Below are 22,607 nucleotides of genomic sequence, written 5' to 3'. Positions count from 1 at the left end.
AAGAATCTGGATCGCACACTTGGCAAGGTGCTGGCAGAAGTGGGAAAGTTCGGGGAATACTCAGGGTTGCGCCTTAATCCCAATAAGTCAGAGATATTCCCGCTCACAGACAACACCACACAACCCCAAAACCTACATGGTCTTTTATGGAACCCGGTACATATTGTTTATTTAGGAGCACATATAGCCAGAACCCCCCCAACTATCCCGTGCACTGAACTACACGACACTCGCAGATGCACTGTGCGCCAAGATGAACCGCTGGAATGTGTTACCCATATCATTGGCCGGGAGGATAGCCTTGATAAAAATGGTGATACTGCCGAAACTCTTCTACCTTTTCAGTACGGTGCCAGTGTGGCCAGGCCGTGCCCTGTTCTCTAAAATTAACAGCGCCTGCATAGCATTTGTATGGGGAGGGCACCCCAGGCTGAGTTGGAGGGTATTAAAAGACATGCACTCCAGAGGCGGGGTGATGGCATCAGATATGGAACTATACTACCTAGCAGCGCAGGCACACCACGCGGCTGGATGGGCCACATGCTTTCTCAACCCCACTCCACTACCCCCCATACTGAGGGAGCGCGAGGCGATGTTGGCTCTGCAAGGGATAACAAAGCCCACCCCTAAACAGTACAACACGACAAACCCATCCAGGGTCACCACCACGGCATGGTCCAGAATTGTCTTATTCGGACCCGGTAAACTATACCATCCGAGTATGCCAATATGGAGGGACCCACACACACCCTTCGCTATCGAGAGTGAAATGGTAATGCACTGGAGTGCTAGAGGTGTCACCCTGTGGGGGCAGCTGTTCCCAGATCATAGCTTTCTGCAATGGGAGGACATTAAAGATGTAGTAGGGAACACAAACACACGTAAACCGCAATACCATAGGGTGGCAGCCTTCGCACAACATATGTACCCAACATTCCCGAAGGAACCTGAGATAAATATGGCACTAGGTTATATATTCACGGGAGAGACCCAGAAAATAACTGCCTCCACTCTTTACAAAACCTTACTGCAAACACGCCCAGCTGTGACTCATACGGCTATGGAGAAGTGGGAACACGACTTGGGGCAGTCGATGGAAGACCAGGAATGCTCCAGGATCTGTGCAATGACCAAATGGATATCCTGTAATGCACGGTTCAAGCTGATTCATTTTAAAATAGTTCATAGGACACTTACACACCGTCCAGACTCGAGCAAATATATCCCGCCTCGGCGGGTACCTGCCCGAGATATAACTCTGAGAATGCGAACATATTTCATATGCTATGGGACTGTGCCAAGTTGAGACAATACTGGTCAGAGGTTTGTGGAGCACTGGATAAGATGGCAGACCAACCAGTGAAATGGAAATGCCCACATGTTGGGGGCAGAAGGGAAAATGAACCCAACATGGCGGAATCTATTGAATCTAAGCCTGCTAATAGCGAAAAGGGTCATTTTAATGAGATGGAAGAATGCGCAGTAACCCACAATTGAAGACTGGAACAGAGACATGGTGTGGGTCAACGATACTGAAGAACTATACATAGACTCAGTCATGGCCCCCTGTAGACCCAGAAACATTTGGTCCGATATAAACAATATCTGGCGGAACTGGCAGACCTCGAAAACCTGAACACTGAAGAGAATTGACCTGTATATGTATTTATGCTTAATTAATGGAATGGTATAAATGTACGTGCATAACCTGTGTGCAAATATAAATAAAGTTGTTAAAAAAACAAACAAACAAGGGGGCACACACTCTCCAAATGTGTCCAAGCTGGCACGGAAAATATGGAGGTGGTCACTGAAATGGGGGATTTTCCTATCATCCCAACACGTTCCAGGGGTACTCAACACCCTAGCGGACTCTCTGTGCAGAGATCCCCTACCAGAAGAACACGAGTGGTAACTAGGCCCAGATGTAGTAGACCACATCTTCTCTCAGTGGGGTTACCCCACGCTAGACTTGTTTGCTATAGGAGAAAACGAGCAATGCCCAGACTTTGCGTCCAAGTTCCCCCAACCAGATTCCAAGGGGAACGCCCTATGGATGTACTGGTCAGGGAAATTTGCTTATGCTTTCCCCCCACCACCCCTTTAATGAGCAGGGTAGTGAACAAGATTCACAGGGAACAAATGAAGCTCATCCTAGTTGCTCCCATGTCGGCAAGACAGCCATGGTATCCACATCTGCGTAAACTGGCGATGTGCAATCCCATTAAAATTTCCGTGTCAGACGAACCTATTGATCCAACACGGGGGAATAACAGTACACCCTCAACCACACTCAATGAACCTGGCAGCTTGGCTCCTGAGGTCATAGAGTTCGGACACCTTAATCTGCCACAACGGTTTATGGATATCCTAAAGGAGGCTCGTAAAGCAAACACTAGACACTGTTATTTCGACAAGTGGAGAAGATTTGTAATCTGGTGCAAGTCTAAACAAATAAACCCTGCAGAGTGTACTCCATCCCACATACTAAATTATATGCTCCACTTGTTAGACTCTGGTTAGTATTCAACTCCATAAAGGTCCACCTGGCGGCTTTATTGGCATACAAGAAAATGAGCAAAAACACGGGGCACACCTATGATTTAACAAAAGAGTATCAGGGTATTTTAGAGTAACCTTTATAGAATTAGAGATAGCTTGAGGTGCGGGGGAGAAAAGACTCAACCTTGGCAATTAGGTTGGGAAAATGGAGGACAAAAAGTGGTTGTTCCTAAAGGATTTAGGAACTCCCGTCCCCTGCACACTGTCTGATATCTGCAAAGCAGATCAATAATTTGTGTTTTTTTGTTTTACTGAATTTCATAACACACAGTTCAATAGACAATTAAATAGGTGGAGCAGTCACAATGAATAACAAGCTCACAAAATGTACATAGACAACAAACATAATATTTATTGTACAATATCTTTGGGCCCGACGCGTTTCGAGTATAGACTCTTCTTCAGGGGCAAAAACATATTTCACAATTCAAAATTCAATTTCTAGAAAAAAGTAGAGAAGGGTACAATTTAGTATTTTGAATATAATTCATACAAACTTTCAAAACATTAAATCATAGATGTAATTTGAAACATTGTCAAGGGATATCTGGGATAGTACCTAATAACTCAGTTTAGTATAAGTCCAGTCAGATAAGTAGTATCTCTAACCAACACGAAAAGGTTAATGATTAGTGGGCAACTGACAAGCTACTCTATTTTCAAAAAAACAAAAAATTAAAAAAATATTATCTACAATTATGGCATAATCCATGCATATAGGTAGTGTGCCACTTACCAACTATGGAGTAGGCATAGTTGCAAAAACATATATGGTGTCCATGGATAGCGGGTGCTTTAGAGAGGTAGCGTGTGTATCCACAATTAGTTTCCCACAAGGATTCCGGCTAGCGGTACGTGGACTGAGTCAAAAAGGGGTAAGCAGTTTGCGCTAGTACATAGATCTGTATAGAAGTAAGGGAAAAAGTAGTAGGAGGTAAATAATAGTAAACAAGTTCCAGGTCTCGAGAGTGTCAGTGGACCCATGGATCACTTACTAGATACAGTGTGAATCCTTCAGCGAGCGAATCGTGGCGAACCTCATCCCGACCAAGGAGGATGTTGTTCGTTCATGATTCTGCTCATTATGTACTGAGAGTACTGCTGACGTATGAGTGAGCATGCGTGGTAGCAGAGCGATCGCTACGCATGCGTTAGCAACAAGTTGCAGGTGATTGGTGCGCGTCATGTGTCTGATGACACAGAGAACCCGGTGTAAGAACAACTTGAAAACAAAGAAAAGCGCGCATGCGCGAGACTAGTGCGCGGCTAAAACCGCCTGAAAGTTGCTGTCTATTTTGTAGTAGGCAAGTAAGTGGCCATGATCCATGAAAAGTAATGAAAATTTAGAAAGGAAGAAAGCGGACCAGACAAAGTGGTTTTTGAAAGACAAGATGGTTAAGTAAAACCGTCCTCTGCTAGTCAGTACCTCATTCAGTACATTGATATAATTCAACACAAATTATATTACAGGCATTGATATAATGTACATATAGCTCCATATTTTGCAGAATTTACCATCAGAATGATGACATACATTGGGTAATAAATGGCATAGTTTTTCAAAAGGTGACTTTACAATCATTTGAGTACCCCAAAACTTAAAGAAGGAGGATGTTGTGGTGTCAAACCAATCCTTAATAGCATATATATTTCTTTGAAAAATTACATTTCAACCATATGTGCACATGTAAACACAATGAAACCACCTTGATGGAAAATTCATAGGTAACAGAGTAAAAAATATGTGGATTTTAACCAAGATATGGTCAGTGTGAATTGATGTAACTAGAGTAGTTGAGATGAAGGATATGGTCTTCATAAATAGGGGCCGAGGTAGTAGTCCTCGTTCATGCCAAGAGGGGCAAGTGAATCAAGACAGTGTATCCAATAGAGTTCTCTCTGGGATAGTAGTTTTTGTAAGTCCCCACCTCTGGAAAGTGGATGTATTACTTTGAGTACAGACTACAGGACGAATATTCCATTATCAAGTCTTAAACACCTGACTTAGTTTTTTTTTTTTTGTTGGGTAGCATCCAATAGATCTTCGCCATTTCCATGGATCTCAGTATCATTCCTTTCGGTGCTTTTGATTTCTGCTATACTCAGATGATCTTGCTCTTGGGTTCCTTCGGGGGTTTGGTCCTCCCTGAATGGTGATGCTGCAGTCTCTTTTAATAGATCATTCAGGCTTTTGGTTCTTTTTTTGCAGAAGTGGGCGTCAATTTTTTTCTGTATTTTTTTTGTTCTCGTAGTATATTCTAACCCCCGCTTCCAAAGTTGTGTTATTTTGGAGGAGGTACCAGCTTGGCTCAGACTCAGCGCATACACCTGCACCCTCGTATGTGTCACGGGGGCAGTTGTTGTGTTAACTATGCTGTGCATTGTGGTTTCTGTCTCTTGTGCTATTGCTCCTTCCACATATGAACCTTCCCACTCAGGTCTTCTGTGATCATATAAGAATACCTTGCTACGCAGCTTCATGTTACTCAAATTGTTTTAGATTCACTGAGAAGGAACTTTTCTTTCAGGAGGGTGGACGTTAATCCTGTGTTTACTTCTCACTTTTATATGTTTCTTTGTCTCAAGTCGCCCTTAATTTGCCAGTCCTAATAGCGAAATAGTTTTCTCCTTTTGCCCTTAAAACGATATGTGACAGATTATTCTGACTGCAGCCTGCACTATGGCAAACTCAGGGTAGATTAAATACTACAATTTGTATCCCTCTAGTGGTCCCTCACTCCTCTCCCTGTATTCACACTTTTGACAGAGTGAACTGCAGTAGAGGGTGAGGGGACGAGTCTGAGTACTTCCCTGAACATTTTCCAAGATGTCGTGTGGTCTAAACTGTGTTCGGAGCTCCCGGGTAACCAATTGCAATGGCAGTAATCAATCGTTAACAATTCAGCAATTATATGGTTCCATGGAGGAAACTGTGCAGCAGTTAAATATTGTGCGATATCTCTTACCGCTATCCAGTCTGCTCTGCCAGAATCCGTCTTTGCTCTGATCGCTCAGGTTAACGGTCTTCGTGCGTTAGTCCTCACCGAATTACAGTGGCCTTTAATTTCGCCACTAGTCACAGCGTGATGAGCCAGGAAGCCAGTGGAGCCCAAGACCTCTGCAGTGATCTCTGTCACTTGCACTCTAGCCTTCCATAACTAGCTCCTACAGCTCCAAACAGCCACAAACAGTCAAGAAAATGCGCCGCCCTTGTCTCTGCGGCCGGGCTTCTCGCCGCAAGGGCTACGTGCGCTGAATTTTAATTCCTGCTTCCTGGGGGTGTGTCTGGTTGCCTTAAGGCTCTTAAAGATACAGAGCCCAGTCGCAGCAGAGTGAACACTGAGTATCACATGGAGGGTTAATCCTTCTCCAGATACACTCCAGAAGCCACAAACAGTCAAGAAAATGTGCCGCCCTTGTCTCTGCAGCCGGCTTCTCCTGACTTACAAGACTGCCTTCTTAGTGGCTATTACTGTCATAAGAAGAGTTAGTGAATTGCAAGCATTGTCATTGCAGGATCCTTTCTTTTTCATTCATAAGGACAAATAGGAGATTCTCTCCTAAATTAATTTACAAATTCCACGAAAACCAATCCATTGAGCTACCGGCCTTCTTTCAGAATCCAACTAGCTCGGCTGAGGTAAAACTCCACACATTAGATGTAAGGAGGGCGGTCCTTTACTACGCAACTAAGACCAGACCGCTAAGGAAAACAGACCAGCTATTTGTCTCTGTAGCACCAGGCAGAAAAGGAGATTGCATCTCCAAGAATGCCGTCTCCAGGTGGATAGTCAGATGCATACAACTATGCTATTCATTACCAAATAAGACACTGCCTTTCATACCAAGAGCTGAATCTTGCACAGCACAGGAGCTACCTTGGCCTTTATCGTAAATGTTCCCCTAGACAGCATTAGCAAAGCAGCTACATGGAGCTCATTACATACCTTCACTCTGCACTACTGCATTGACAACCATTCCAAAGCAGATACACAGGTGGGACAGGTGGTTCTAAAACATCTGTTTTCTGCTGCTCCTTCTCATAACCCACCACCTTCTCCTAACACTGCTCGCTAATCTATGCATAGCATGTGATCTAAGCAGATTCCACAAGCCTCAGAAGGGATACATTACTCGCCTTAATTGTATTTCTGATGCTTGAATCTGCTTAGATTCACATGTGCCCACCCTTCCTCCCCTGAGAGAAGGTGCATAGATGTTTTATGAGCTGTTCTGATATTTATCTGCTTGTATACACCTGTACTCACGATACAATTCATGCTACCTCATGTCAGAAACAAAACAATCTGAGGGACATCGATGCGTGAAGGACCATGGGGTACAGTGGACGTCACACTAGGGATAGTATTACTGGCACGCACTGTTGACGTCCCTTTTTGAGTTTCGAAAACAACTGTAATACTCTGCAGCTTCCTCTAGATGTCGAACTATGCATAGCATGTGAATCTAAGCAGATACAAGCATCAGAAATATGATTATGGTGATTAATGTATCCCATATATGTTCTGATGAATCACCAGGCTTGTCATATTTTTATTCACAGGTTTTACCTGGAACTGTCCCCGTCAATATGAGAGTTTTGGTACCCCTCTGTGGCGTGCAGGGGCGCTGCTTTCGCCGATCACGATATCCTAGAACGTTGCTCTGTGAAGTATGGAGTAGATTATATCCTTTGAAGTATCCAAGGATATAAATAGGATATAAATAAAATATGTGGATGCTCACGCAGCGATCTAATGACAGAGTTTATACTGGATTAACGGTCAGTGGAATGTAGGGAGCGCCAGAACTATGTGGTCCCGTTGCACTCCCCTTTCCGTGACCGTACTGCCCTCTGTGGGTCTCCCTTTGTGATTGCGGTCGCCGGAGCACCAGCCCTGTCGTGAACACAACTTCAATCACACGAAGAAATGCGGATAAGCTCTGCCAAATCCTATACGCTGTGCCCGCACGCGCATGTATGTCTGGCCATATGTCCACAATCATACATCAGTATATAGAATACATTCTCATAGGAATAAAGAAAAGAGCACTTAACTCGCTGCCGAGCAGCAAAGAAAGAGGAAGTGGATGGGAAGGGACAGTGTGGTCATGGAGAAGGACTATACTGATTCGTTAAGTTTGTCACTTGGTCAGTTTGAGGACCAATAGTATCAGAACTACCAAAGACTCTATTTCAATGGTTATTGTAGTTTTTTTTGCCTTGTTATCATTATATTATTGGTTCTACTTTGCTGCTGAAGTAGTAAAATGGAAAGAGAAGCATAATCCAAGCCTCTGGTTTTGACATAGATTGTACAGCCAACCAAGTACATTTTTACCAGTTTACAAAACAGCAACTGAAATTGCAAAACAAATCTCCTGAACCATTTATATATACCTCCCACTCTAGTGTGTGGAGAGTCTTGATAATGTCCTTTAATCTTGTTACTTTAGCTTTTCTCCCATCATTTCTATACGTCCAAATGCATATGTGCACCTTTAGCAGCATGAACTATACGCAATCATCTGTCAAATACCGCATTTTGTGCAGATTGTGAAATTCTGAAGGTTGCACTGATACTTCCTTTCTTATATGCATGACAGAGCACGAGGCGTGTGCAAGGGACATCGCAGAACTGCAGTGGCACATTTCCATTAAGAAGCAACTGCTACACAAGGCCCAAGAGCACGCTGGGAGGCTGGAGGCTGCAAATGCAAAGCTGCTCCAAGATGTCAGCTTTCTGGAGAAACACAGCCCTCTGCTGGAGGAAAAGCTGCAGCTGGAAGACGACGCGCTGGCTCATATAAGAAAGACACAAGCCGAGGTAAGTGGAAAGAAAGTCTTCTTGTATTTCTACGGCGCTTATTAAAATTATCGGCCCGGTGTGTAGCGACACACCTGAAAATAAAGCCTCCCTGGTTGCCTGTGCACATGACAACATGTATGTAACCTTTTAGGCATAGCCAGGGGTGGACTGCGAACCAAAAGAGGCCCTGGAAATAATTTTCAAAGTGGCCCCAACACTTTGCCTATGAGAACATTCGAAAATAAAATATAAAAGAGGCTCAGGGTACAGAGGCCTCCTGGGAAATCTACAGAGTTCCCTATTGACCAGTCCATCTAGCATAGCTAGTAAACCTTGCAAACCTTGTAAAAAGTGTTTTCCTACTTTTTTACAGCTGGTAAAATATCCTGGGGGTCTTCAAAGTTTGGCGGTGTGGTAAAAAGAAAATGCTTGCAGTTCTGTTATATCTTCTTTTTTTGGGGGGTGAGCACGGGGGTGTAACAGAATTGTTGCCAGTTTTACTGCACCCTCAAATTACAAATTGGACCCTGAAGTGTATGATTTACCTTCAGTAGTTTGCCAAAAAGGATCTGATTTACGACGGGTTAAATTGCTGGTCGTAGTATATCCGATAAAATCTTCATTGGAGTTTTATGGAGTTCTAAAATGTGGATTAACACTGCCATGTTGTCATTTATAATCCGGTGGTAAATCCAGCGAACTCAGCGGCGTTACTGGTTACTGAGTTTGGCGGTATTTCTGTGGAAATGCCCCAGGAATACTTCCAAATTTGGAATGGCCTCCACAGTCTCTTGTCGTGATTAAACATTTCGCCATACATGTTCATGGGAAGCGGTATAAATTGCAAGCTTTTGTTGCACCAGCCAGGGCCGAAGTGAGGTGCTACATTGGCACAGCCACCAAAAAAAAAAAGTGGCCAGCAGTTTGTTCCATTTGCAATAGACTGAGTAGTACGGAATGGATATTGTTTTCGTAAAATGTGATTCTACTTGTTCAGTTTACAGATTATTTGTTCAGTAACACTGGTCAAAACTACTAGTTGCGCAGTAAAATAACTTTTCACTACCAGCTGTAGTGGTCTTATTGAAGCACAAGACACAAAGGGTGCATTGCAAGGTTTATTAACACACACTGCAATAAACATCAATATAGATTTAACAGGGGCAATTGATAAGTCCATGAGACAACCACAGCAGTTACCTCACTGTTATGGGACTAGGTCTCTTACCATTTAGTCCTGTGGCACATATGCAAGGCAACCACTGCTGGGTTTAGGGGGACAGTGTGATTTGGCCTGGTGATGAGATGTATTAGCGTTGTGCAGATGTGTAGGCAAGCTAGGGGCCTTGCTGCAGGAGGAGCACCGGGGAGTGTCCCCTTGTCTCCCTGTCCACTCTGCAGTCGCGGGCTCCCGGGAGCTGTGTGCGTTTCTCGCTCGTAATCTCGCGGGATCTCGCTGGCCTCCTGTCGAGTAGCTTCGTACCACTCTATGACAAAGTCTCTGAATTTCTTCGGTTTCTTCTTCTCTCGCTGAGGTCTTCTTTCCTGAAGCAGGGACCTTGGCGACTGTGTCTCAGTCCCTTGTGCTGCTTCTTGGCTGCAGTGTCCTGGGGCTGTCTCTAGGTATTGTTCGCTTGGTTCAGGAGTGGGATCCATTATATCCTCACACTCTACATTCTCATGGTCTCTGTTCTGTCATTTCAGGACCTTCGGATGGATCCTGACCTTCTGCAGGACTTCTTGCTCCTGTTGATTCTCTCTGGTCTGAGGGATTTTTCATTAACATGACCACGCTCTCTAAATTCCTTTTTCTGCCATCACTGGTGCATATGTGGTTGGTGCCCGTTTTGGTGACTTCTATTGGCTGGCTGTACTTGGAGCACGATAAGCTGTTTTTGTGGGGCAGTTTTATCCTTACTAGATCTCCCACTCCATCCAATGAGCTGCTCGGCGGACATCACTTTGGGCTTTCATGCGTTCCTTGGTTTTCTGAATCCTCCAGACAACGTCCTCATATTGACAGTGTCGTCTTGCCTCACATTGTGTAACCATGGCAGTACTACTGTGGATGCCGCCTTCCTTCCTCTCGGCATTTGAAATGGTGACACTCCTGTAACAGCATTGGGGGTCAGTCTGTGAGCAGCTACGGCTTCTTTCACCATCTTGTGGAGATCCATTCCAACTGCACAGGCTAGCTGTAAAGCCCCCTTTATGAACCTATTGGTGCACGCTACTAGTCTGTTTGCTTAGGGATGAGAGAGACTGACTCTCATCAGATGAATATTGTGTTTCTTTAGAAACGCTTCCCTGTCTTTCGACATGTGTTGGACACCTTTGTCGGTAACTAATTCTTTAGGCAGCCCAGTTGAGAGAATGTTGATGTGAGTTGGTGGAATGTTAGGTTATGTCTCGGGAGGATAGCTCAGCGACAACGTGCTCGCCTTGGAATCAAGAGGACGCAGAGTAACACAGATTCGATCGCCGGGTCCGCGCTTAAAAACCTCTGCGTATTGAGCGCGTTATAAATAACCTATCATATCCTATTATATGTATGTCGTGTCAAGGTTCCACCCTGGGTCAGTTGGAAGAAGTTAGCCTGGGTAATGGGACCCAGTGGTTCGTTCTGTAACAGCTTGAAGCAACTCATAATAAAACTTATGTGAAGGAACCACAAGAGAGTGTAGAAGCAGCATTATTACACTGGCGACGAGGAAACTAAAGAACCTGCGAAAAAAAAGAAGGGGACAGATGAGCAGTCTGCTGAGTGGAGAGCAGCAGAGAGGAAGAAGAGGAACCACTGTCCCCCATGAAGTAAGTCCCATCCCCCAAGGATATAGGAAAGGGAAGCAGAAGCCCCAGCGTAGGACCTAAAGGAAAAGGAAGGGAAGTAGATTCTGCACAGAGGAAGTTGAAGTCATCCCATAAGAGAACAAAGGGGCAGAACAGAATGGGACTTGAGCCAGTACCAAGGGACTGAAGACTATATTCCTCAATAGTAAGGCCCCGGTTTTGTGTTTTCAAGGGGAAGCCAGCAGACATATGCCATATCGGAAAGAAAAAGGCACAGGACTTCCATTTGGTGTACCATTGAGGAATAGGGACAAAGAGAGTAGAAAAGGTACGTCTGGCAGTGGTTAAGCGTAAAAGTGCCAGTAGTCCGTTCATAAAAGCATATGAAAGCAGGCAACTTGGACTCCCATGGAGCATTTGGTGGGAGCGGTCGACATTGTGGATACTTGGCGGGCATGTATGTGGGGGACGTTGGGCAAGCAGGAGACCGTTGGAAGCTTGTTACATGAAGGAGCTCAGCCGAGCTCAGGATCACTAGAGCAACTGGTGACGTAGCCCCTGTGTGAAGGGGGATGGCGAATGTCGCACCGCCGTTTGCTGCATTCTTTGCAGTTTGTTTTCATCCGGCGGTTTAAAGTAAATAATTTCAGGTGCCGCAGATAATGACGTTGGTCCCGTCAAATACGAGCGAGGAATGGGAAGGGCCAGCAGTCCATCACATATTCAGTTGTTATGTGAGATTGCCGCAGTAAAATAGCGAGTGAATTATATCAGGATGCATGGCAGGGCTGCCATGGATTTTGCTTTGCGTTCTGAGTAGTAGTGGAGGACAATGGACCCTAAGGCGGACCAGTGAGAGGACGAATAATTTAAGGTGCAGTCCGCTCCGAAGTACGAACAATGCGGCTGATCTGGGGTGATCCGCGCATTGAGCAGGAAGCAATAATGAAGAATGCAGTTGGGCCGGCATGACGATAAAAAGCACGGACAGCAGTGAAGTGCTCCGCACCGGTGATTGGAAGTTTCTTTACTGGTATACTTTGTGTAGGGTCCTTGACATATGAAGAATGTACGCTGCAATAACATCATATTTTAAATGTTTGATGAGTTGGATGCGCATGTTTTGAAGTGGGAGATGTACAGGGTAAGCGAAGTGCGAGTGAAGACACTATTTAAGGGGACGCCCTCCGGGCATGGATAAGCATATGTTTGGGGAAGAGCTCCCCTAAAAAATGCTGTTGCAGCTCTCCTTAAAAAGATGCAAATGTAGTGTTCTTCCCCAGTTTCATCCTTTTGTGGATTTGTGTGTGTGTAGAGAGGGCAATGTGTTGTGACATGCTGTGTGTGTGTGGTGATGTAAGGGAAGGAGATGTGTTGTGAAGTGCTTGTCTTTGTATGTATGAGTTGAGAGAATGTTGATGTGAGTTAGTGGAATGTTTGGTTATTTATGTCGTGCCAAGGTACCACCTTGGGACAGTTGGAAGAAGTTAGCCTGGGTGATGGGATCCAGTGGTTCACTCTGTAACAGCTTGAAGCAACTCATAATAAAGCTTATGTGAAGGAACCACAAGGGAGTGTATAGAAGCAGCATTATTACAGGAACACAGCATTTAGTACTTCAATCACGGTAGATGTGGCGATGCTAGCAACAAACTCTACCTTGACCCATTTGGACAGGTAGTCAACTAGTACCACACTTTACTTGTGGTTGAGTAGCATTTTGTCCAAAACGGCCATTGAAATCCATGCCAATTTTGAGCCACACACCTGAGGGGATCTCGGTGGGTACCACAGGTGCCTGCCTTACTTTGAGACTTTTATCGCTGTTGACACACTCGTGGCATCTTTCAATCATGTTGTTGACATCTCGGCCGATGCCCGGCCACCAGTATGCTTCACGCACTCTTCTTTGGGTCATGCTGCAGCCAAGATGTCCTGCATGATCCCTGCATAGTATCACATCACGCATCCCTGTGGGAGGGATTACTTGGTCACCCCTCATTACGAGACCATCTTCCACAAAAATGTCTTGGTTGACCTTCCAGTATGGGTGTAGCCCTTCTGGCACTGCTTTCTTGTTTGGCCATCCTTGGCAGGCCCACTTTGCCACTATGTTCAGGGATTCTTCCTTGTCTAATTCTTCCCACCAGTGAGCTTCGCTCATCTCCATAAAGTCTCGGGTCCTCAGATCGTCGATCGACACTACGACGCATTCATCTTTGAGGAATGTGGTGCCTATGTTCTTGCGATCTAATAGTCTTGACATACAATCTGTTTGGGAATTCTTCCATTCTGGTATGTGCATGATTTCATATGTGTATTTTTGCAGCTTGGCTGCAATGTGAGCTAGTCTCTGTGTCAATGTCTTGGTGCCTCCTGGGTTCAACATGTGGACCAACTGTTTATGGTCAGTGACTAGTTTGTATATGGAGCCCCACGCATAGGTTCTGAAATACTCCACAGCCCAAGCGCAGGCAAGCATCTACTTTTCGACTGTGGAGTCGTTTTTATTTCTGCATCAGAGAGCGCCTTGGACGTGAATGCAAAAATGTTCTCTGTGTCTCCTTTCATTTGTGTGAGGGGAGCTCCTAGTCCGTACACACTTGCGTCTGTGGTGACGTACGTATCCCACATGGGATTGAACGGTTTGAGACATGGGGCTTTGACAATCCATCACTCCTTCAAAAGCAACGGTTTGGGGTTGACCCCAGACATACTCTGCTTCTATCCCGAGTAACTCCCTAAGGGAGGCTGTGGTTTCAGACAATATCGGCACAAATTTTGCATAGTACTCTTAGAGTCTGAGGAAAGACCGAAGCACTACCTTCGACGATGGGGCAGGGGCGCTCACAATGGCTTGTAGGAGGCCTTTCTTGTGGCTCACTCCTTCCTTTGAAATGCAGTAACCCAGATATTCCTCTAAGTGCACACTTTCCGTACCTGCCGCCTGTAGCTTGGTCAGGACTTTCCTCAGTGCTTCATTGAGAGCTTCTTCGTTCTCCAGCATGGGGTCTGGCATGGATTCACATGCTCATGAATATTCCCCGTCGTCAGGCTGGGAATCCTCGGTAAAGAAAAAACCAGTATCAGTTTCGTTTCTGATCTGTCTTTCGTAGTAATAACCAATCACTGGTCTCTGCGTCATACTGACCACAGCCAATGACTGCCCTCTACCTAAGCACCGCCTCTGGCAGCCATCTTCAGATTTTTACCGCACGTTCATGTGTTGGGATCCTCGTGCTATTGCTCTCGAGCGTTGGTGCTATTTTTTCACGTTTTTTCTCAAAAACTTCGTTTTTTCGGTCAGAAGAGCCTCAAGCTCCACCGATTCTCCATCCGATCAATGGGGACCCGTGTCGGATTCGTCTGCGCCCATCAAGGGTGAAGATTTCGTCGAGCTACGCTTTTGTAGGACTCCAGAAGTTTCTCAGGCCCGGTCATGGCCCAGGAGAAGGGGAGCTCGACCCCCGGAAAGCTGTTCAGGGTCTGCCCTGGATGTCAGCTGCAGAACGTCTTCAAGGAGGACGAACACTCTTTTTGTCTTTACTGCCTACATGAGGACAAGACGCACGTGGAGAAGGACTGTGCGTGTTGCGGCAACATGTCGGAGCGGACCATGAAGGACCGCCATCAACGTCTCGCCAACTGGCTGGAAGGGAAGAGCCCGTCCGGCGAGAAGAAGAGGAAGAAAGCCGAGCGGTCTTCTAAGACCTTTGAGGACGCCCCGGCGACGGGGGTCCAACATAAGGCCAAGCACCGCGAGTCCGCTGGCACCGGGAGCGCCGAACGGTCGGGCTCTACGGGCGCCAGGCAGGGCGCACCCTCCCCGGCACCATCAACCACGAGCCAACGCTCTGGGTCGGGTAAGAGGAAGGCCGAGCACCCGGCGAAGCTCCTGGAGAGGCCCCGGTCGAGCTCGAAGGCGGAGGGGGAGCGAGGCAGTGTCCCCCCCCTCAAGGATAAGGCGGTGAGCGCACCTAGGGTGGTGAAGGCCTTAATCCATCCGGCCAAGCCCTCTATCGAAACTGTCGCGGCGGCCCTGGCTCAGCCTGTGGAGGCTACACCAGTGGTGGCGACCTCGGGGCTCAGAGTCTCCCTGCCACCTCGGAGGGAGTCCTCTTTTGTGCCCATCGATAGGACCCCCGTGAAATCCCCCGTGGGGAAGAAAAAGGGGGGGCAGGGCGTCGTCGTAGATTCGGCCTCAACCTCGGAGGGTACCGACGGGGCCCCTGATCGCCCGTCGGATTCCCCTCTGCCAGCGCCGCGAGACAACTCGGCGGCCATTTTGTTGGCTATACAGTCCTTATGCTCAGAGATAAGGACGAGACTACCGTTGCCGACGGAACCTCTCCCGTCGGGGGACCCAGAACCGGGACCTTCTGGTGTTCCCCCTACCAAGAAAAGAAGGGTCCACCCTCCGCCTCCTTTTCAGCCGTCGCGCCCCTTCCAGCGCTCCTCCCCGTCCACCCGAGGGGATGATACGGGGACTGACACGGCAGCGACGGGTATGGACGACGAGGTATACGACGAGGATGTACCGTCGTCGCCTCCCACCAGGCCTTCTCCGCCCGACGAGATTGGATCGTTCCACTCCATGATCACCAGGGCATCCGAGCTTTTCCAACTCTGCCCTGAGGAGAAGAAGAAGGAAGGTTTCCTTTATCAGCGGCGCGAGGCCAAGAGGAAGACGGTCCTCTCAGTGCCTCTATTGGACGACATTTGGGATGAGGGCCTCACCCTCCTCAAGAACCCTTCCACGACGCCAGCTAGAAGGGACCGGTACGAGAAGAAGTACCGGGTCCCGGACACGGCCCCCCTGTGCCTCCGGGCGCAGCCTACCCCGGACTCCGTCGTCTCCGCGGCGGCCAGGAAAAAAGCGGGGGGGGGGTGCGGCCTCCACATCGACTTCCCCACCGGACGGCGAGGGAAAGAAATTGGACGCTATGGGACGCAGAGTCATCTCGTCTGCGGCGACGACGATTAAAGTGGCCAACGCCTTGGCTATCATGGCCCGCTACGACAGGGAGCTCTGGTACAAACTGGCTCCCCTACTGGACTTCTTGCCGGACGACAAGAGGGCAGAGGCCCTGGAGATCCTGCAGGAAGGTGAGGTGGCTTCGGACCACGCCATTACCGTTGCGACGGACATCGCCGACACTGGGTTCCGCCAGTTGGGCAACGGCGTTTGCCTTAGGCGGCGTGGATGGCTCAAGGCTACAGACTTCCGTCAAGACGTTCAGACCAGAGTCCTGGACATGCCCTTCGATGGCAACAACCTGTTTGGGAAAACAGTGGACGATTCCCTTCAGGCCATTAAAGCGGACACCGAGACGGCCCGGGCCCTTGGAGTTCTGCAACAACGACGGACGCCCTTTCGGAGCAGCGGAGGCAAGGGCGCCTCCAAAAGTTCCGGCGGCGGTTTCTCCACCTACCGTCAAGCGGCCCACTCGTCGGCTCAGGAGGCCTACAGAGGACGAGGCAAGTCTGGCGGACCCCGCCGTCGTCGCCAAGGAGGTCAAGGCGGCAAAGCCTCGTCGAAGCAGGATTGAACTGACCGTGGGGTCAGGCCCCCACCGAAGCACCCCGGTGGGAGGCCGGCTGGCGAGCTTCGTCAGCGTGTGGGAGTCCATCTCCACCGACCGTTGGGTGCTGGACGCCTTGGCCCGGGGCCACGCGCTCGAGTTTCAAAGAAGGTGTCCGCGTGTCCCCCCCGTGGCCAGGAAAGAACTTCACGTCCCTCAACTTCTCCTGGAGGTAAAGGCGATGCTCAGGAAGGGCGCCATCGAACTCGTCCCAAAGAGGCTTCGGGGCTCCGGTGTTTACTCGAGATACTTCCTCGTGAAGAAGAAGACGGGGGGATGGCGCCCCATCCTGGACCTGCGACGTCTGAACAAGTTCATCAAGGCGCAAAAGTTCCGGATGGTCACCCTCCAGCACGTCCTGGGTCAGCTGGAGGAAGGAGACTTCCTGTCGTCGTTGGATTTGGAGGATGCCTACTTCCATATTCCCATCCTAAAGGGGCACCGAAAATTCCTCAGGTTTGTGGTCCAAGGGCGTCACTACCAGTTCAAAGCCCTCCCCTTCGGACTACGGTCGGCACCCAGGGTATTCACCAAGTGCCTTGCACCGGTGGCGGCGCAGCTGCGCCGCGAGGGGATCCACGTCTACCCCTACCTGGACGACTGGCTCATCCGAGCCAAGACGAGGGAGCTCGCCGTGGATCACACGGCAAGGACCGTCCGACTTCTCACGGACCTGGGATTCTCCGTGAACTACGCCAAGTCTCACCTGGTACCCGCGCAAAACGCACTGTTTGTGGGAGCGAAGCTCGACACAGTGTCTCTTCTGGCCTCCCCGTCGGAGTAAAGGACCAGGTCCATCCTGGGCAAGGTACAGCGGATGTTGGTTTCCGACGCGGCCAAGGTGAGGTCCATCAAGTCCCTCCTCGGAATGATGTCTTCCTGCATCTACCTCATTCCCATGTGCAGGCTCCGGATGCGCCCGTTGCAGGAGTTCCTGGACGCGCGCTGGATCCAAACGACGGGCAGCTTCGAGGAGAGGATCACACTCGACGAGAGTTTCCGCCGAGCGGTCCGGTGGTGGGGCAACCGCACGCATCTGACGGCGGGCATGGACTTCCAGACCCCAGACCACCAGGAGACAGTGACCACCGATGCCTCCCTGGAAGGGTGGGGAGCGCACACCGAAAATCTGCACGCGGAGGCCTTTGGCTCCCGACGGAGAAGTCCCTCCATATCAACGTCCTGGAGCTCCGTGCAGTGTTCTGGGCCCTCAGGTCCTTCCTTCCGTCCCTCAAGGGCAAGGTGGTGAGGATCTTCACCGACAACACCACCACCATGTTTTACATCAGGAAACAGGGCAGAACCAGGTCCCCAGCGCTGTCCAAGGAGGCGCAGGACCTGTGGCATTGGGCCGTCGCCCAAAGGATGTTTCTGGTGCCGTTTCATCTGGCAGGGATAAAAAACACCATCGCCGACTCACTCAGCAGGGAGCTGCGCTCGTGCCACGAGTGGGAACTACGGTAGGATCTAGTGGACCGCCTCTTCCGACGGTGGGGCACACCCCAGATCGACCTGTTCGCGACGGCGACGAACTCCAAGTGCCGGAGGTTCGCCAGCAGGTTTCCCCAGGCGAGGAGCATGGGCGATGCCTTCTCGTTCCCCTGGGAGGGCCTGTTCCTCTACGCGTTCCCTCCTTTGCCACTGCTAATCCGGCTCGTCAACCAGCTCAAGAGGTCACGGTGCAGGATGATCCTCGTCGCACCTGCGTGGCCGAGGCAGATATGGTTCCCGGACCTTCTGGACTTGTCAGCGTCCCCGCCAATCAAGCTGCCGGTGGACGCGGATCTACTCTCCAGGGAAGGAGGCGCCATCCTCCACCACGACCCGAAATCGCTGAACTTGCAGGCCTGGCTCCTGCAGCACTAGAGTTTGGAGGATACGACATACCGGCCGACTGCAGAGAGGTTCTTGCAAAGGCCAGGGCGTCCTCGACTCTTAAATGCTACGGACACAAATGGAAGAGGTTCTCTGTCTGGTGCCACGCACAGAAGATTAACCCTCTACGGATTACGGCTCCCCAGGTACTGCCGTACCTGCTGACGCTGGCCAAAGCTGGACTGGCACACGCGTCCATCAAGATTCATCTTGCTGCGATCTCCCGATACACCAGAACCACGGGCCGGACGTCCTTGTGGTCTCATCGTCTGGTGAAAGAGTTCATGAAGGGACTGTTCAGATCGTTCCCGCCGGTGAAGGCTCCGGCCCCGGCGTGGGAGCTCAACGTGGTGCTGACCAAGCTCATGGGACCTCCGTTCGAGCCTCTGCACTCGGCCCCGTTGAAGTTTCTGTCGTGGAAAACAGCGTTTCTTGTGGCCATCACCTCCGCACGACGGGTGGGAGAGATCCAGGCCCTTTCATGCAAGGCCCCGTACTTGACTTTTCACGACACGAGGGTAGTGCTCAGGACGCACCCCTCCTTCATGCCCAAGGTACCGTCGGACTTCCATCTCAACGAACCCTTGGTGTTACCTGTGTTCTTCCCGTCGCCTTCGTCGCCGGCTGAGAGGACTTTGCACTCGCTGGATGTGGCTAGAGCGCTGAAGTTCTACGTGGACCGCACAAAGTGTTTTCGGAAGACGTCACAACTCTATGTGAACTTTGGACCTGTCAATCAGGGGAAGGCTCTCTCGAAGGCTTCCATTTCCAGATGGCTCTCCGGCTGTATCATGTACTGTCATCGGTTGGCAAACCGACCGCTGCCTGGCCGTCCGAGAGCCCATTCCACCAGAGCGATCGCAGCTACCACGGCGTTCCTTTCTGGTGTGCCCCTGCTGGACATATGCAGGGCTGCTACGTGGAGGTCGACGCACACCTTCACGAAATTCTACTGCGTCGATCGGGATTCCAGGGAGGAGTCCAAGGTCGGCCAAGCAGTGCTGCGCAACCTGTTCGCCTGAGGTGAGCCTGGTGAGGAGGTAAGATGCTTAATGTTGAGTTTGATGTACTGCTTAATGTTGAGCCGTTGCCACCTCCCGTGGTTGTGCATGTGTGTACTGCTATGTATTCTTTATTCATGAGCATGTGAATCCATGCCAGACCCCATGCTGGAGAAGGAACAAGTTACTTACCTGTAACTGTTGTTCTCCAGCATGGGTCTGGCATGGATTCACATGCGAACCCTCCCGCCTACCCCTCTGCGGCTCTTCACTTGGTCATACTGCCACTTCACGTGCTTCCAAATCTGAAGATGGCTGCCAGAGGCGGTGCTTAGGTAGAGGGCAGTCATTGGCTGTGGTCAGTATGACGCAGAGACCAGTGATTGGTTATTACTACGAAAGACAGATCAGAAACAAAACTGATACTGGTTTTTTCTTTACCGAGGATTCCCAGCCTGACGACGGGGAATATTCATGAGCATGTGAATCCATGCCAGACCCATGCTGGAGAACAACAGTTACAGGTAAGTAACTTGTTCCTTCTCAGCATATGAGTATATCGTCTTCAAAGTAGGCCACAATTATGATCCCTCGTAGGAGCGAATCCATCTTCCTCTGGAACGCGAGGCGTCAGAGGACAGGCCGAAATGTGTGATGAACGCAGTGAGTGGATGCGATTACTTATGGCGGCTGATCTGATGGTATGCATCATGCATGTCTAGTTTTGAAAGCACTGTGGCTTTCATCATCAGAATTAATTTGGAAATGCTGGGTAGCGGGTAGCTGTCCGTAATCACTTCTGAGTTGAGGCATCGCAAGTCAGTACATATCCTAATGTCATTGGTCTGGAGTTTTTTTTATCAAGACTACCGGGCTCAGCCATTCCGAGGACTCCACTGCTTCGATTGTGACTTCTTCTACCATTTTGGATTGCTGATGCTCCAAAGCCTGTCTTGCTGTGGCCAGGACCGGCCCCACTTTGTGCTTCATGGGCACCGCGTTGCTTTTGAGTCGCTTTTTATGGACGTAGTTTTCTTCAGAGAATAGTGTGGGGGAAGTTTCCCGTAAACATGACGCTACTCCTGCTTTGACTACCAGTACTCGCTCATATTTGGTGGGGTCCAGGTAAATGCAGAGTTTGTGCTGGTCGTCCCACCCCAAGACCGCTGTACGTACTTCTGAAAAGTATACTTTAGACGTGGATTGTCTGTCCTTTAATTCCAGCTTGGCTTTGATGTAGTCTAGCAGCATCACTGATGCACCTCCGAAGACTGTCGGTTTGTGCTTCTGACTTCCACTTTATGCTGACCCACCATGTTTTTATAGGTCTGGAGGGGAATGATCGTGAGATCGAAACTCGAGTCTGCCATGACCCTGGTCTCGTTGCCATCCACCTTTATTATACAGTGGGGGTTCTCTCCTGGTGTGAGTGGAATTCACCATGATGACAGTTGGTTTGTCGATGTCTTCTTCCTCATCACTCACGGATTTGGCACCGTCCAGGTTTGCAACATTTTTTCCCATCCAGGTGCACGCAACTGCAAAGTGGCCAAATCTCCTGCAATTTGAACATTCTTTATTTCTCGCCGGGCAGTCAGTCGTTCGCTAGATGCTTTGTGCCAGAATTTCAGGGGTTCATTCTTCCTGGCGCCTCTTTCTCTGTAAGTGTCACCTTTGTGCTTCTCACGTCATCCTTTCCATTGAACTGCTGCCACCTCGGCAATTTGTGATGTTCCCGCCATTTCTTTCCTCCTACTAACGGTCTCTTCTTCTGCTCTTGCTACCTGGATGGCTTTGTCCAGCTCTAATTCCTTCTCTAGGATAAACTTGTCTTGTACTTTTCTATTATTCGTGTGTACCACCAACATGTCGCAGATGATGTTTTGTGCTTTCGCCAAAATGCACACAGAGCAGCCAATTCTCTCATTCAGGTGATGTAATCATTGACAGGCTCAACACCTTGTTGTTCTCTGTTCGTTCGGTGGAGAACTATGTACCTCTACGTCCTGTCCTCTTTCCTCCATACTTTTGGGACATTCCGTCCAGTGGGACGGGACCAGAGCACTTTTGTAAAAATATCAAATTGTCCTTCTCTTTTTACGTGGGGTACTGTACGCAGCCGCAGCCCGCCTTGCTTAGCTCCGCCCGGCGCATTGGCCTTCAGTCCTTTTCTCTGCGCGGTTGCGGCTGGATGCACTTGCATCATCGGGAAGACCTTTTCTTTCCTCTTGTCCTTCTCTCCTGCTCCGGTTCTGCGGTCTCGTAGTCCTCCGTCTATGCCGGATCGTTTGGGATTTGTTGTTCTTCTTGCGAACGTCGCTTCACTAGGGCGGATCCCATTCGAATGGATTGTGTCCTCCCACGTATTCCTCATCTTGTGATATTCGTTATCGCCAGCTTCGCTGCTTCGAATTTTTTTTTTTGGCAGAGGGCACTGTGCTCGTGGCGTCAATTGTCCCTCGACGTACTCCGTACCGTGTCAACATCACTGTTGGTATAAATAGCTGGAGCCATACCCGTTGGCTTCAGTTCCATGTTTCCGATTGCTTTGCTCTCTAGAACGGCGCGCTTCGAAATTTTATGTGAGAAAATGTCATCATCATCTACTGCTTCTACACCCAAGACTGGGTTTAAGAAGTGTATCGATTGCGGGTCTAAGATGTCAATTACCGATCCTCACCGCATCTGTCTTTGGTGCCTTGGTTCAGATCATCGAACCGGCGACTATGGCTCCTGTCAGCCGATGACGGAGAAGGCCCTCCGTGAGAGGAAAGGTAAACTAGCAGTGGGGCAGGAGGCTTCAAAGGCCACTTCGAAGGCCTCGTCGAAAAGACATAAAACATCGTCCGATTCAAAAGAATCGGAAAGTCACAAAAAACACTCTAAAAGATCTCGATCTCGTAGTAGATCGAGGCGATCTTCATCTTCTAAAAAAGTTAAAAGGAGACATTGGGGGGTCATTCCGAGCTTGGTGCTAAGGGAACAAC

At 49.1% G+C, this 22,607-nt stretch overlaps 1 protein-coding gene and 1 long non-coding RNA gene across 4 annotated transcripts in view; one reads left to right on the top strand and one right to left on the bottom strand.

Moving 5' to 3' along the window:
* Nucleotides 1-22,607, top strand: part of CCDC178 (coiled-coil domain containing 178) — a 3,486,252-nt gene that overhangs the window by 837,057 nt on the left and 2,626,588 nt on the right. For both annotated transcript variants that reach the window (XM_069620987.1, XM_069620986.1), the window contains exon 8: nt 8,170-8,390. In XM_069620987.1, the coding sequence (XP_069477088.1) occupies nt 8,170-8,390 (221 nt within the window). The remainder of the gene's footprint in view (nt 1-8,169; nt 8,391-22,607) is intronic.
* Nucleotides 1-22,607, bottom strand: part of LOC138497482 (uncharacterized) — a 238,933-nt gene that overhangs the window by 20,150 nt on the left and 196,176 nt on the right. The gene's annotated exons all lie outside the window — the stretch shown is intronic.

Source organism: Ambystoma mexicanum, chromosome 5q (assembly GCF_040938575.1).
Source record: "Ambystoma mexicanum isolate Mex_15411 chromosome 5q, UKY_AmexF1_1, whole genome shotgun sequence".
NCBI classification, from domain to species: domain Eukaryota; kingdom Metazoa; phylum Chordata; class Amphibia; order Caudata; family Ambystomatidae; genus Ambystoma; species Ambystoma mexicanum.
Note: the sequence above shows the minus strand (reverse complement) of the source record. Positions and strands in the feature narration are given on the sequence as shown.